The sequence below is a fragment of the Sminthopsis crassicaudata genome, chromosome 5 (assembly GCF_048593235.1).
Source record: "Sminthopsis crassicaudata isolate SCR6 chromosome 5, ASM4859323v1, whole genome shotgun sequence".
Lineage (NCBI taxonomy): Eukaryota > Metazoa > Chordata > Mammalia > Dasyuromorphia > Dasyuridae > Sminthopsis > Sminthopsis crassicaudata.
Window position 1 is genome coordinate 272,326,194 of NC_133621.1, and position 16,321 is coordinate 272,342,514.

Here is a 16,321-nt window from a genome sequence, read left to right on the forward strand (position 1 = left end):
TTTAATTTTTTTTTTTTTTTGCTTATCCTTTGGAACTGCTGGAGGCCCTCAGGGTCTAGCAGCTTACTTGCTACTGAGTTAGATGATTAGTGGTGGCATCTGGTGTGTACTGAATGTTTCTGCATTCACCCTGAATACACTGAAGGACATGGTGATCCAGTCACTGGCAGCTGCCTGTTTGCATAGGTACATGAAGGTTCAGGCTCTACTTATTTTCCTGGGGCCTCTGGAGATTACCAGTTTGTTAGGGGCTAGAGTGAAGGATGTGACAATTCTCAGAACTAGTCTCCCTGTTCCCCTGACCATTCTGACCATACAACTGTTGGTATTTGCCTACTCCACCATACTAGTGCTCAGTTTTTACCAAGGGCTACAGAGGTGGAGTTTGTTGGTGGCTTCCTCCCCTTTTACCTGCTAATTTTCTGCTAACTTTTCAAGTTCCTTGGGGTCACAGATTATTTCTCTCTGTCTTTTTCATGATTCTACTGTGCCCAAATTTGTTTTGGAAATGATTTTATATTTGTTTGGAGGTGAATATGGTAGCTACACTGATTTGCTGCTTATTCCTCTAGCTCAATTCCTAGAAGTCATTCAAAATATTACATCTATTCTTTTCATTCTCTTAATGACATATGATTAAATTCAACAAAGGGCAGTGGGAAAAAAAGAAATGAAAATTAATTGAAAACTAAAGAATCTAATCCTAAAGTATAAGAACAAATCCTCAGAATCAATGCTAAATCAAGCTTCTGAATGGAATCTGGAGTAACAGAACCCAGAAACATTCACAGTAATAATTTTCCAACTCAAGCCATCTTGGAAGGATTTTAGGAAAGGTCTGGCTCAGTTGGGTGGAGGGAAAATGGCCCACTATAGGCAAGGAATATAAAGGGAGGCTCTTAGCAAAAATATAGCAGTGTTGGCTACTTATTCTGGGTTCAGAAGACCAGTGATCAGCAGAACAGATGTGAAACCTTCAGTACAAGTATAAAAAAATTTGTAAGCCCCCAAAAATCAGTATAACAGGTGGAACTTAGTCAGGCCACCCAGTAAGTGGGAAAACTTGCAGCAACTCTGGCCCCTGAACTATCAGTAAGAGGTTCTCGTACCCTGCCAAAGAAGATTGGGACAATTTCCCCCTATGCCCTATAAGCAGAGGTCAAATTTTTTTAAAGAAGCAAATAGGCAAAAAGAGCTCTGACCATAAAAAGCTACTTTGGAGATAGGGAAGATCAGAATAGAGAATCGCAAGCAGACAGCAAAGGCAACATGACTTCAGGGGAAACCTCAAAGTGGGATTTGAATGGATCTCATGATCTCAACATCAAAAAAGCTCTCTAGAAAGAGTTTGAAAAGGATCTTGAAAGAGAGATAAAAGAAAAAATAGGGTAAAGCTATGCAGGAGAATAATCGTTTTTTCGTTTTTTGGGGGGGGAGGAACTTCAAAAGGTTGGAAAAGCACAAAATCTGACTGAAGAAAATAACTTCTTAAACAATAAGATTGGAGAAATGGAAAAAAAGCTACTGAAGAAGATAATTTAAAAAATAAAATTCTTTAAACAATAAATTTGGTTGAAATGGAAAAAAAATTCATTGAACAATTTCTTTAAAAGTACAACTAGTCAAATGCAAAGGCAGGTAACAAAGCTAAGTGAAGAAAATAAGTCACTAAAATTAGAATTGTTCAAATGGAATTGATTGAATCAATGGGATACTAAGAATCAAACAAAGTTCAAAAAATAAAAATAGAAGAAAATGTAAAAATGCTCATTGAAAAAAAAAAGATCCAGAAGAGTCAATGTAAAATTTATTGGACTACCTGAAAGCTATGCTGAAAAAAAGAATCTGGATACTACTTTCAATTTTTCATTTCAACATACTTTTTAAATTCTCATTGAGGAAAACTGCTCTTACATCCTAGAACCAGAGAGTAAGATATTCATTAAAAAAATCCACTGATTATCTCCAAAAAGAGACCCACAAAATGAAAACTGAAAGGAATATTATAGGTAATTTCCAGAATTATCAGATCAAATAGAAAATACTGCAAAAAGTACCAGAAAGAAAGCATGGTCTATTCCACGCCACATTAAAGCACTGGAGTGTCTGGAGTATTGTATTCTGGAAGGTAAAGAATTATGGACTACACCAAGAAACAACCCCACAAAATTAAGCATTATCATTTTTTTGGGAAAAGATGAAAATCCAATAAAATAGAGGATTTTCAATAATTTCTGAAAAAACCACCAGAACTGGACAGAAAATTCTATCTTCAAATAAAAGATTCAAGACAAGCATAAAAAGGTAAATTGAAGAGAAAAACACCTACATTTTAAAGGTTAAATGTTTGAATCTTTATATGGGAGATGATGCATATAATTCTTTCTCAAGATAGTTAGAAGAGGCATACTTAAGTAGATTAAGTTAACCTTAATGTCATGATATAAAAAATAATTGGAAGTGAAAAAGAAATTGTACTGGGGAAAGAGGAAAGAGTAAAAATAGGATAAAACACATCACATGAAAAAGAAAAAAAAGCAGGGAGGGAGACAAGCATCTTTAAACTCACAGGATTTGGCTTGAAGAGGGAATAACATACCTATTTAGTGTGGTATAGAAGTTTTTCTTATTCTACTGAGAAGTAGGAGGAAAGCAGAAGGGTTATAGAAGGGAGGGCAGAAAGAAATAAGAGAAAGGGATAAGAAAAGGGGAGGAAGTTGACAAAAGGGAGGGCAGTTTGAAGATTAGAAGCAAAACACTTTTGAGGAGGAAAAGGATGAAAAGAGAAAAAAATAAAACCTGGAAAAATAGAACGGCAGAAAAAAAGTTAGTAACCTTCACTGTGAATGTGAATTCAATGAACTCCCCTACACAATTAAAGCTCATAACCAGAATCTTACAATATGTTGTTAACAAGAAACACCTTTGAAGCAGAGAAATAAATACATAGTAAAGGGAAAAAGCTGGAACAGAATATAATGTATTCCAGTTGAAAGGGGAAAAAACGCATTCATAGATATCCTGATCTCAAATCAAGCAGAAGCAAAACTAGATCTAATCAAAAGAGAAGACAAAGGAAATTATAGAAGATGGAGACAAGGTGGCAGACAGTAGACAGATCTGTGCCTGAGCTCTTCCTGGCTTTCCTTGGAATCAACATCAGATTAAGGCTCTGAACAGGTTTAGGAGTGACAGAACCCACAAATATTTGGAGTACAACCCATTTCCAGCAGAAGATATTTTGGAAGGACTTAATTAGCAGAGGGATATAGGGAGTGTGTGTGTGAATCAGCACCAATGCCATGCACGGAGCTCCAGGATGGAGAGGCCCCATGCACAGGGAATATTGTGGGAGGCTCTTATCCAAAATACAGTAGTGTTGGCTACTCTATCCTGGTTCTAAAGCCAAAGGATCAGCAAGTTAGCTGTGAAACCTCCAACACAACCATGGAAGGCAAATAGTGAAACCTGGGACAGTGCACCCTTTACCCTGGGAAAAAAGAATTCTATTTTAACAAAGACTTAAAAGCCAAATAATAAGCTAGGAAAATGGGCAGATAGCAAAAAAGTTTCTGACCCATAAAAGATAATATGGTGATAGGGAACATCAAAACACATACTCAGAAGAAGATTATAAGAACCTATATTACAAGCCTCCAAGAAAAAATGAAATAGATCCCAGGTCATGGAAGAGCTCAAAAGGAATTTTTAAAAATTAAATAACAGAAAGAGAAGAAAAAAATTAGCAAAAGAATTGAGAATGGTGCAAAAGGAAAATCGAAAAGCTAATGAGAATAACTTAAAAAGGAATATTTTCCAATTGAGAAAAAAGGTACAAAATTTCACTTTAGGAAATATTTCCTTAAAAATTGTAATTCAGTAAATGGAAGCATTATGAGAAATCCAGATACAATAAATCAAAACAAAAAAAATGAAAAAAAAAACTGACCTGGAAAATCAGTCCACGAGAGAAAATTTAAGAATTATTACAGTATATGAAGTCATAATTGAAATAAAGCCTAGACATCTTATTTCAAGAAATGATCAAGGAAAACTGAACTGATATTCTAGAACCAGAGTATAAAATACAAATTGAAAGAATTGGCCAATCACCTTCTGAAAGAGATCCCCAAATGAAAACTCATGTATTATTATAGTCAAATTCTGCAACTCCCAGGTCAAGGAGAAAATATTACAAGCATACAGGAAGAAACAATTCAGTTATAGTGAAATTACAGTTAAGATAACACAAGATTACCATTGGCAACTGGCAAAAGCAGCCTGCTTGACATGACCTGACTTAAAAATTGTTTTTAAAAAGTCATCCAATACAGAAAGATGCAAAGACAGTGGACATTGTCAGCTCTAAGTGTGAAACATGTTTCCTTCACATCCAATTTGTATTTGTGTCTGTGATCTTGGATGAATAACATCTGATATATGTATGTTAATCTTGGAGCAGCCCCTGAAAAACTAATCCACTCCATCTACAACTGTTACTTCCAGTGCTGCTTTGTGCTGAAAGAACATCTAGTTTACTGCACTTGATCTGTAAAGGGACTTTGATTCTTTGTAATTTTAGGGATAAATTAGGTGGTTAATTTAAAGAAAAATCTTCAATGTTGCCTTTACATCACATTAAAAATAACTTTTCTTTCAGAAGGGTGATAGAAGCACTGATTCGTAGCAAAATCTTGTTTTTAGCTTTGACTTTATTTTTGTGGCTGGATTTTTTTAAATTGTAAATTACTGATAACATGTCATTTCTATAGGATCTGTTTTAAATCATCTACCTTTTATTGGACAGTACAAAAATACAGCATATTTTGTAAACCAATTTGAATGAAAAAAAAAATATATAAAGCACAGCAGAAAGTTGTTTCCCCTAAGTTAGTAAGAATAGTGTATGTTGGAAATTTTTGCTAGTAATGGCAGGTGCCTAAATGAGTGAATTAAAACAAAGAGTCCATTTAAAAAAAGAAAAGATAACACAAGATTTAGCAGATTCTTTATTTGAAAGATAAGGGCTAGAACTATGGTATTCTGGAAAACTATGGAGATAGCATTACAAATAAGAATCACTTATGCAGAAAACTGAGTATAATCCTTCAGAGGAAAAGACAGGCATCAAATGAAATAGAGGATTTTCAGACACTTATGATGATATGATCATAGCTGAATGGAAAATCAGATTTTCAATACCAGACTCTGGAGAAGCATAAGGAGGTAATCAGGAAAGTGATATCATAAGGGTTTATCTGTTTACATAGAGGATGACACTTATAACTCATTAGAATTTTCTCATTATGACAGAAGGAGCATATATAGACAGAGGGCCCAGCTATAAATTGAATATAAAGGGATGATATTTTTTAAAAAATTAATGAAATTAGGTGGTTAAGGGGGGAATGTATTGAGAAAAAGAGAAAGGGAGAAGAGGAAATAATGTAAATTATCTGTCAAAAAAGAGGCAAGAATGAGCTTTTACAGTGAATGGGAAGTAGGGGAGGAAAGGATGAGAGTCAACTTTCATTTTATTAGAATTGGCTCAAAGAAGAAAAAACATGCATACTCAATAGAAGTACAGAAATCTAACTCAGAAAAATTAGGAGGGGAATAGGAAACAGGAAAGGGAGATGGTGATAAAATTAGAGGGCATATTTGGTGAAGATATGGTCAGTAGCAAAACACTTTTGTGGAGGGTCAGTGTGAAAGGAGAGAGGGAATAGAATCTGAGAAAATATAGTTAGCAACAGTAATTGTAAATAGAATTTTGAAGTAAGTTTCACCTGATAACACCTTATTTCTCAAACAGAAAAAACTGAGTCAAATTTATTAAAAAGTTATGCTCCAAATGATAAATGATCAGAAGATAAAATCTGTATACAAAGAGCAATAAATCAGTGCATATCATTTGACTTAATAATTTGACTACTAATTATGAATACTAAAAGAGAATTTTTAAAAAGTAAAAGGATGTATATGCACAAAAATATTGGTAGGAACTCTCTTCTCAGGGCAAGATATTGGAAATCAAGATGCCCATCAATTGGGAGATGGCTATTTCAATTGTGGTATGTGCATTATTTTGCTATTCTCAGTAGTACGATGATCAATGTCTATTCTGAAGGACTTAAAAGAAACTGATTTGATTATATCTGAGTAAAGAATGAAGTATTCTCTCCTCTCTTTCTCATTTTCTTCTCTGCTCCTTTCTTTCTCCTTTCCTCCAATCCTACTTCTCTTTTGAAAGGTTGCTGCTGCTGCTGTTTTTTTTTTTTTTTTAAATGATGGAATTTCTTTGTCCACAATCCTTTTATTTTGCATAATGTCACATATGCTTTTTTTAATGCGAACTGTGAGTAGGGACTCAAAACTTTTTGTTTTTAATTAAATTTATTTTATTTTTAAGTTTTTTACTTACAAAACATATGCATAGTTTTCCCCTTGCAAAACCTTGTGTTCTAAATTTTTTTCTCTCTCCCTTCTCCTCACCCCCTCCCCAGTCAGTAAGTAATCCAATATATATCAAACATGTGCAATTCTTCTATACATATTTCCACAATTATCATGCTGTACAAAAAATCATATCAAAAAAAAAAATGAAAAAGAAGGAAAAAAGCAAGCAAACAACAACAAAAAGGAAAATACCATGTTGTGATCGATACCCAGTTCCCATAGTCCTCTCACTGGGTGTATATAATTCTCTCCATCACAAAACCATTGGAACTGGCCTGAATCACCTTACTATTGAAAACAGTCATGTCTGTCAGAACTGATCAAACTAGATTCTGTGTAGTTTAATGGGTCACTCTATCTAGTTGGTTTATTTGTATGTATAGAAATACATGCATACAACAAAGCCTGCATGGCCATTGAAGAACAACAATGCAGTGGCTTCAAAAGAAAAGAGCTAATCGGATCTCATTTAAAAAAAATTACACAGTACTTTTAATGATTATGCTGTCTCAAAAACTAATTTTATAAACATCAATATTCTTTCAGGAATGATTTTTGGCCACAGTAAATGTTTCAAAGTTCCAAACCCAAATACATGATCTCAGAAGAATCAAAATTGTAGATAATCCCAAAGAGCCATGGACATATATGTACAGTGAATATAAGTAGGTGCAGGCAATAATGACTTTGATGTATAGTAAGTATTGTCAAGACATAAATGAACAGAAAAAAGGTGTGCTAAGATTGTATTGAAAATAAAATAAAAGCTTGCACTGGTACTCAAGTATTAAAAGAACCAAGGGAATGAATCAGTGTGTTTCCTGGATTTTTTATGAAGAACGACAAAAGTCCTGTGAGAGGAGATTGGATGGAAGGATCAAAATAAGAAACAGCATCATGAGTATTGACAATAAGATCAAGGGGTCCATCAAAGTATTTCACCATATCATGCTTTTATTTATTTACATTTGTCAATGTGAATATTCTTAAGAGAAATTGAAAGAAGAAGGAGCAGAAATTAAATGCTACAATCCTCATGGGTGACATTAAGATTATTTCATCAAGAGAATCAACTAAATCACGAGAGTTCAAAACTTCTATGGAATAATCTTAAATAATTTCAAATCAATAAAGAAAACTGCAAATAGTAATTACCAATAAACAGTAGTTTATATGCTCACGTGAAGAGGTTTCTTTCTTGCAGAATCAATAAGCATTTTTATTTTTATAGCTGATGTTTGTTGACATTTTTCACCCCTTTCTAATGATATTCAATCTCATTCACTAAGTGTTCCATGATATAAATTCCATGATTTAATCTTACTCCTCTAGAAAGGTTGCTTTATTAAAAATTTTAAGGTTTAATTTAACGTAATTAATTTAAGCTGTACCTTTTAGAGTCATCCATGGCATTCACATTTGCTCCATTCTTTAAGAGAAAATCTGCCAACTCAATGTTTCTTGCTGAAATTGCCAGCATAAGTGGTGTACGACCTTCCTGCAAAGTCAAAATAAAGATACCATTATAATAAGCAAGCATTTTATATTTACTTTAATGCACTTTATGATATTTTGTGAACATCTTGTAAATGTGATGATGATATGGAAAGGAAGTATGGCACAATGGAACATTGGAGTTAAAAGACCACAGCATTAATCCTGTTGTCTATTAGTTAATTCCTATGTGATCATTAAGCAATTTATATCACCTCTCTGGGCCCTAAGTTTACTTATATTAAAAATGACATAATGAAACTAGGTGTCTCTGGGATTCCTTCTAGCTAGTAATTATGTAATAAGACAGAAATCCAGAATTTGTTAGAGACCATTTTGTATTATTCCATGGGTGTCTTCCTTTCTTGCCATTTTCATTTCATAATCAATTGTCCAAATGCAGCCAAACTTTTCCCCTCAGAACTCTACTAAAATAAAGCTATATCCTGGCTGAGTTTAAAGGTGACTAGTTATCTTTACCCATTCTTCTCAAAACAACCACCATGTCCACAACCACCATCAAAACAAACTAAAAAAAATATTGTCTTGAGAGGGTTAAACCCAGGAGAAAGTCATTCATCTAGACTTTTCCATTTCTTACCAACCTTCCTAATATGTTCTTTGTTTTTTTGTTTTTTTTTTCTCTCAAGTGGTAATGACTACAAATTAAGCCTTTGCTCCAAAAAATCAGGAGTCATTCAGTAATTCTAGAGAGAAAATTATTTAAATGTGTAATAATTAGGATAAAGAAGCATGTATTTAAAAAAAATTTGTTCCTGTGAAAATTCTGTCTCTAGTTTTATACCTAATAGGAACAAATTTCAAAAAGTTTTCCTAAAAATTGTGACATTTCTTCATGTGAAATTCATATTGTAAAAATTTAAATGTAGAATAGAATAGAAAAATAAAATGTAGAATAGTAAAAAATTAAATGTATAATTCCACAATATCTGATGGAACTATTGAATTCTGGAGAGCAGACCTAATATTTTGTGCAAAGAAGATTCTGGAGAGACAGATGTGATTAAATAGCTAGCTAGCAAGCTTTAAAGTCAATAAGACCTAGATTCAGGGCCTGATGCTGGCAAGTATATATTGACTGGGTGACCTGCAGTACTGCAGTAAGTAACGCAGGGTTTCTTAACTTTTTTGTGTCATGGACCCCTTTTCCAGAATAATGCCTAAAATATGTAGAAAACTAAAACAAAACAATTACATTGAAATAACTATAAACTTATTATAGTCCTTTTAAAATTAATGGACCCCAGCTGAAGAATCCATGCTTAAAATACAGAGCAATTGCTGGTCTAAATCAGTAGTAGAGGGTATTTCCTTCTTAGGAATGAATGTGAATGTGAATGAATGTTTTAAGAAATCTCTTCCAGTGTCATGCCCACTCCTCCCCTTCGTCATCCCTCCATCCTGCATCAGAAAATTCTGAAGGCTGATGGATTTTGACTACAGAATGATTTTAATTTATTTCCATTAAAGAAATGCTTTCATGAATAAATGAATTATAAAATATGTGAAATGGACATTATTTGATTTTTTAGCTGATAATTTACTTTATTATACAAGAGGTTTGCTTCTACCTTGTTTTTTGCATCAATATCAATTTTGTGTTCAATCAGTTTTTCTGCCATGAATTTGTTCCCACCAGAGGCAATATAGTGAAGTAGAGTGTTGCTGTGGCTATCCCTAAGATTAGGGTCTGCACCATGTTCCAGCAGGATTGTTGCACATTCTTCCCTTTGACACTCTATTGCCTGTCAGTATAATATGTATAAAGAAATAATAATATGATATAAAATTTAATATATTCAAGCATCATTAGTGATATTTAATTGTTAGCAAACTTAGTAACTTATTTACTATTAATTTTCTTAATCAAAGAAATCAAAATGCATTTCATGGAAAAGCATGTTTAACTAATGCATACCTTCATTAAAGGTGTTTTGTTGTCATTATCTAACAAGTCGAGTTCACATTTTCTCTCTATTAAGAGAGATACAACATCTGGATATCCATTAGCACAAGCCAGGTGAAGAGGTGTTCTACAGAAATGAGAGAGTAATGTTTGTTAATATACTACAACAATAAAAATTTTACCATTGTTTTATATAAATATATATATATATATATATATATATATATATATATATATATATATTTATATTTTAATATAACATGCACTGTTATTATGCCTAAACTGTAAATCACCTCCAAAATAAATGACCACTCTTGTCACCTAAATACAAAATATGAATTAACTCTCATTGTTGATATGATAGACAAAATCGCTGGCAAGTGGGAGTAGAATATATCCAGTAGGTAAATTTAGATTTCACCAGAGATTAGCATGGGAACTTTGCTCAATTTCTGACCTTAGCTGCTTCACCTCTCCTGAAGAAATTTGCTGGTCCCTTGTTGGGATTAACCATGCTGATGTCAAATGGAGTTCTTATGGCATGGCCCACTGCAACCCAGAACTCATGAGTCAAGACATCTGCCAGCCTTAGCCTCCCTGTAACAGATTACAGGGCTTCACCCTGCCTGGTGGTCAAGTCTAATAACTTTTAATAACTAATTACTTTTCCCAATAAGAATATCCATCTACAACTACACATTTTTTAGTAAAGCAACTGCCTCAGAAAAAGGCCCTTACATATTTGCATATTGTATCTTTCTACAATCACATGGGCACATATGTGTGCATTCTCAACTAATGCTTACTGAAATGCAGCAGTGTACAGTTGAAGTGGCTCTATATTGCTACAGGCTATTCCAGAAGAGTAAAAGTTTTGGAAGTTCTACCATGCTGGGAAGGTTTACAGTGAGCACTTGGTATATCTGCTGCCCATTGACCAACCTAACTAATGTCATAAAGATATCATCAGTTTGGTCAACGAAGGATGAATTTTTTATTCATAGTGTATTTCAATCTTTGTGGTGTAGTTATTTCAGTCCTGTTTGACTGTCACCTCATGTTGAGTTTTCTTGATAAAGATATTGGAGCAGTTTGCCATTTCCTTCTCCAGCTCATTTAACAGATGAGGAAACTGGTAAACAAGATTGAGTGACTTGCAAAGAGACTCACAGCTAGTATCTGAGGCTAGACTTGAATTCACATTCACAAAGATGGAGTCTTCTCGATTCCAAACCCAGCATTCTATTCAATGAAAACCTTGCTGCCCATAGCTGATAACATCAAGTTGTAAAGAGGTTATGTTATGTATTGGTAGAGGAAATATTCACAACAAAATCATATATTTCAGAAGTAATGAATGTGTATATAAATATTCATACATGTATGTTGTAATTTTTCTTGTTTTTGAGGACTCCTTTTTCCTTTTCCTTATGCCTTCTTCCAGAGTGTCTAAGATAGGTAAAGTGGAAGATATTTCTGTCTCCCCTATCCTCTCAACTGCAATGGTTGACATGCTTAGATGTAGTTTGATAAGGAGAAAAACTAGCATCTATTATGTCCAAGACACTGTGCTCAGCACTTTAGAAATATTACTTCATTTGATCTTTGTAAGAACCCTGGGAAGTGGGTATTATTCTCATTTCATACTTGAGGAAACTGAGAAACAAATTTTCTCAGGTCCCATTAATTAGAAAGTATATGCGACTGAATATGAATTCAAGTCATTCTGAGTATTTGGTTCTAATGACTAGTTAAATTAGTAATTAAATAAAACAAAAACAATAAAACAAGGCTTTTGCATCTCTTAAAAATAAACTGTTAATTTTAAAAGTTAAATTAGAAAAGGTGGAGATGAGATGAAGCCTTTTATTATTGACATTATCAAGGTAACCTTAAAAACATTTGAGATTGGTTAATTCAGTTTACACTCCTAATTTTATCTCTCAATCTAGGTGTCCCCCTTGCTTATCCAATGTAAAGGTCCACATTTTTGTTCAGAAAAGGGATAAGCAAAATTAAAGGAGACAGGGTAAAAGGATAATATTCCTGGGAAAGATTTGGCAGAAAAAAGAGCTAAATAGCAAGTGGAAAAAGGAAATAACTCCTGAAAAAACAAAATTTGTGAAATGGTAAGAGCTAAATAGCAAGTGGAAAAAGGAAATAACTCCTGAAAAAACAAAATTTGTGAAATGGAAAAAACCCATAGAACCAAACAACTCATTTAAAATTAAAGTGGACAAATACAAAAAGAATTTTAAAAGGTAACTAAAAATCAGAACTGAGCAAATGGAAATAAATGCCAACAAGAATCAGTCCAGTGAAACGAAAACAAAAAAGTTAGAAAATGTAAAATACCTCCTTGGAAAAACATGACCTGGAAAATAGATCTAGGAGGGACAATTTAAGGATTATTGTACTTCCTGAAAACTACGAAAAAAAAAGAGCCTCGACATCATCCTTCAGGAAGTCATCAAGGCAAACTTCCCTGATGACCTAGAATCAGAAAGTAAAAATAGCCATTTAAAATTTTACTGAGCACTTCCTGAAAGAGACCCCAAAATGAAAACCAAAGAATAATGTGGCTAAAATTTAGAATTATTAGACCAAGGAAAAATATTGCCAGCAGTCAGAAAGAAACAATTTAAATACAAAGGAGTCACAATTAGAATTACCCAGGATCTAGCAGCTTCCATTTTAAAGGATTGAAGGTTGTGGAATTTGACATACTGAAATATATGATAGAATATTTAAGAGAAGTCTATAGAGAATCAACTAAAAAACTAAAAAAATATGATGGAATACTTAAGAGAACACTACAGAGAATCAATTAAAAGACTTCTAGAAACAATGCATAATTTTATCCAAGTTGCAGGATACAAAATAAATCCACATAAATCATCAGTATTTTTATATATTACCAACAAAGTCCAGTAGGAAGAGATATAAAGAGAAGTTCCATTTAAAATACATGTTGACAATATAAACTATTTGGGAATCTACCTGCCAAGGTAAGTCAGGAACTATATGAACACAGTTGCAAAACACTTTCTACAGAAATAAAGTCAATAAATAACAACTGGAAAAAATAGCAAGTGCTCTTGGGAAGGCTGAGCAAATATAATAAAATGACAATATTACCTAAATTAATCTACTTATGTAGTGCTATACCAATCAAATTCCCAAGAAATTATTTCACTGATCAAGAAAAAATAATAAAGTTCATCTGGAAAAATAAAAGGTCAAGAATTTCACAGAAATTAATGAAAAAAAACAAAAAACAAAAAACAAAAAACAAATGAAGATGGCCTACTTGTGCCAAATTGCCAAATCTAAAACTATTTTACAAAACAGGAGTCTTGTGTGTATGTGTGTGTGTGTGTGTGTGTGTGTGTGTGTGTGTGTGTGTATACATATTAGTTCTTAAGAGCAGCGATTAATTTTCTGCCTTGAAACTTTTACTCTTCACATATCCATATTACAACAGCTGGGACAGCTAAGTGGTACAATGGGTGCCTGAGTTCAAATCTGATATCACATACTTACCATTGTGTGATCCTGGTCAGGTTACTTAACCATGTTTGCCTCAATTTCCTCATCTGTCAAAATGAGCTGAAGAAGGAAAAGGCAAACCATTCCACTAACTTTCCCAAGAAAATCCCCCAAATATCCTCATGGATAGTCTCACACAGTCGTTTTTGAAATGTCAGCAATTCAGCAGGAGGGAATAGTATTTACTCTCACATAGCTGTTGATTAAGAAATAATTAGTTGAACCCTGGTTAAAAGTAAAAGGAAGGAGTTTCCAAGTCATTAAAAATGGACAGGCTAGGATGTGAAGCCAGGTTTTGGGACTTCCAATCCAATCTCTACAAGGCAAAGACTGACCCTGCCCCTGCCCCAGGTGCGGAGGGGGTTTGATTTCTCCAGGGTTAATGGGGGGAGGGGGACACGGGCTCAAGTGGACGGATGGGGGGAGGGAATGTCAGCCTGTTCTCTCCCCCGCCCCCCACCCTTTGCACTTACCGCTTCATTTTATCCAGTTCATTTACGGTGTTTTTTCCGAGCAGCAACAGCTGCTGCACCTTCACCACATCCCCGCGCAAGGCAGCTTTATGGATCTTTCCGAGGTCCTTGCTCTGGATCAGGTATCCTTGGGTGCGGTAAACCGGTTGGGAGCCAAAGAAACTCGGCAGGTTGAAGCGGCTAGATGAAGATTGCCCCTTCTTGCCGAAATTGAAAATCTTCTTCATCCTGGAGGCAGGCTTCAGGGCAGGGAGGTAGAACTCATGGGGGAGTCCTCTCTCGGGCCCTTCAGCCTGCTCGGAGGGGGACTTAAAGGGGAAATTAAAGGGAGAATTAAAGGGGAAATTAAAGGGAGATATTAAAGGGAGAAATTAAAGGGAGAATTAAAGGGAGAAATTAAAGGGAGAATTAAAGGGAAAAATTAAAGGGATAAATTAAAGGGAGAATTAAAGGGAGAAATTAAAGGGAGAATTAAAGGGAGAAATTAAAGGGGGAGTTAAAGGGAAAAATTAAAGGGAGAAATTAAAGGGAGAATTAAAGGGAGAAATTAAAGGGATAAATTAAGGGAGAAATTAAAGGGAGAATTAAAGGGAGAAATTAAAGGGATTATTAAAGGGAGAAATTAAAGGGGGAATTAAAGGGAAAAATTAAAGGGATAAATTAAAGGAAGAATTAAAGGGGAAATTAAAGGGAGAATTAAAGGGGAAATGTCAATAATCCGAGGCCAGAGGTTTAGAAACCTGTGAGCCCCATAGCATTAATCATCGATTCAGAGCCGACTGCAACCCTGTCAACGGCAGGAGGGAAAGTGAACTGTGCGGGCTTTCTGCACCGGCTTTTATCAGGTTCTCTGCTCACGCGGATGCGAGGATAAACTGTCAAGTCACGCAGTGGTGAGGGCACGGGGGCCGGGTCCGTTGGCTCTCAGCGCGAGGAGTGCAAAGCTCCAGATCACGAGGATGGGTGAGCTCCAGGTCTCCCGTTAGAATCTCGGGACCCGCTCTGTTGCTTATTTTCTTAATGATGGCCTTCCTCTCCGAGATTGGGTTACTTCTGTAAAATGAAGAGATTCTACTCGATAATTTCTCAAGTCTCTTACAGCCGTTTAACAGTTCTGTGAAGCTGAACAGCTTACAGCCCAGCCTGGAAGGGACCCTAGGGGCCGGGATGGACAAATGAAGTGTAAATGCTCTTCTGACTCTTCCTTTCCCGTTACTTTCCCATCTTCAAATGTGTCAGGGAAGAATTTGTAAGGGACAGCCAGCCCGACAGCCGGTCTCAACCTGGCAGTCCTGGGTTCAAGCCCACTCTCTACAGAATTCTAATTACTTTATTGATGCTGTTATTAATGGAGGGGGCAGGAGGAGGGATTCAGTGGTTTATTGACAAAATATATAACACTTTTAGTTGAAAGATTTTTGTGTTTTTAAGTATGTTTCATTCTAGGAGAGACAATGATGAATTCATTCAGGAAGGAACAAGAGATACGGATAAGAAAGAGAAGAGTAAGGGAAGATATGACTATTTTCAAATATCAGGCACGGGTCACTTTATATTAGTTTATATCATACTGTTGCAAGCTTCCATTAGGACAGATCTTCAAAGCCTTCTTTGTTTTTAAGTCACATATAGTGTGGAGTAGAAGCTAGCAGTATGTTGTTTTACTGATTTACATTCAACCCCCAAACCATAAAGACATTTCTGCAAAGGGAAACAATGCAGTTTATTATTTAACTAGTCTTGGCCTTTCCCCCTTGCTGCTTTTCCCTGCCGCCTCTTTAGGTTCCATTCACTATGTGAAATGTATCTTCTGCACCACCACCCACATTGATTTGTTCTTTCAGCTCCAGGATCACTGAATCTGAGAATACGGAAATTATGCATACCCATCCTAATGACCTCCCCCACCCCGTCCCCACTGCTCCCCTTGATTGTTCTCATTTTACTTCTGGTCTTCCCCTTTAGTTCCTCCTCATCTCGAATCCTTTGTCCCCTGGTCCCTTCCCCCTCCCTTTTCTTTTTCCCTTTCTTTCCCCTTTTCCTCTCCCCTTTCTCTTCCCCCTCCTTTCTTCTCTTTTTCCTACTCCTAGAGCCCCGTTCCCTCTCCTTTGCCCCTCTTCCCTTCCTCTCCCTTTTCCCCTCTCCTCCTTTCCAAAAACCAAAATATTAGCTCATCCTGTAGCTCTTTTGGTCTCAGTAGGGATTATTTGTGATCCAGTTTGTAAATCCTGTAGTCAAGTTGTTGATTTTACTTGTGAAATGGCTGGTCAGTATCTATTCAAGGGATAGACTTATTCTAGGGTTTGTGCCTACTTGATGATATCCAGTAGAACTTCAATACTTCCATTTAGAAATTGCATATGATGTTCTATAACATTTTCTAGCATTTAGCACTATGCTATACTTTGAATAGATTTGG

At 35.2% G+C, this 16,321-nt stretch overlaps 1 protein-coding gene across 5 annotated transcripts in view; it reads right to left on the reverse strand.

Annotated features, from left to right (window-relative positions):
• Positions 1-15,882, reverse strand: part of LOC141544668 (uncharacterized) — a 136,130-nt gene extending 120,248 nt beyond the window's left edge. For 4 of the 5 annotated variants that reach the window (XR_012482752.1, XM_074271070.1, XM_074271072.1 and 1 more), the window contains exons 1-4: positions 13,903-14,279; positions 9,893-10,007; positions 9,546-9,719; positions 7,851-7,957 (exon numbers count right to left, since the gene is read on the reverse strand). Coding sequence is in view for 4 of the 5 variants with exons in the window: in XM_074271070.1 (XP_074127171.1) it covers positions 7,851-7,957; positions 9,546-9,719; positions 9,893-10,007; positions 13,903-14,129 (623 nt within the window). In the remaining variant the exon portion in view is untranslated. Of the gene's footprint in view, positions 1-7,850; positions 7,958-9,545; positions 9,720-9,892; positions 10,008-13,902 lie in introns of all 5 variants that reach the window. The other variant, XM_074271071.1, reaches the window with a different exon arrangement.
• Between the last annotated feature and the right edge of the window lie 439 nt (positions 15,883-16,321).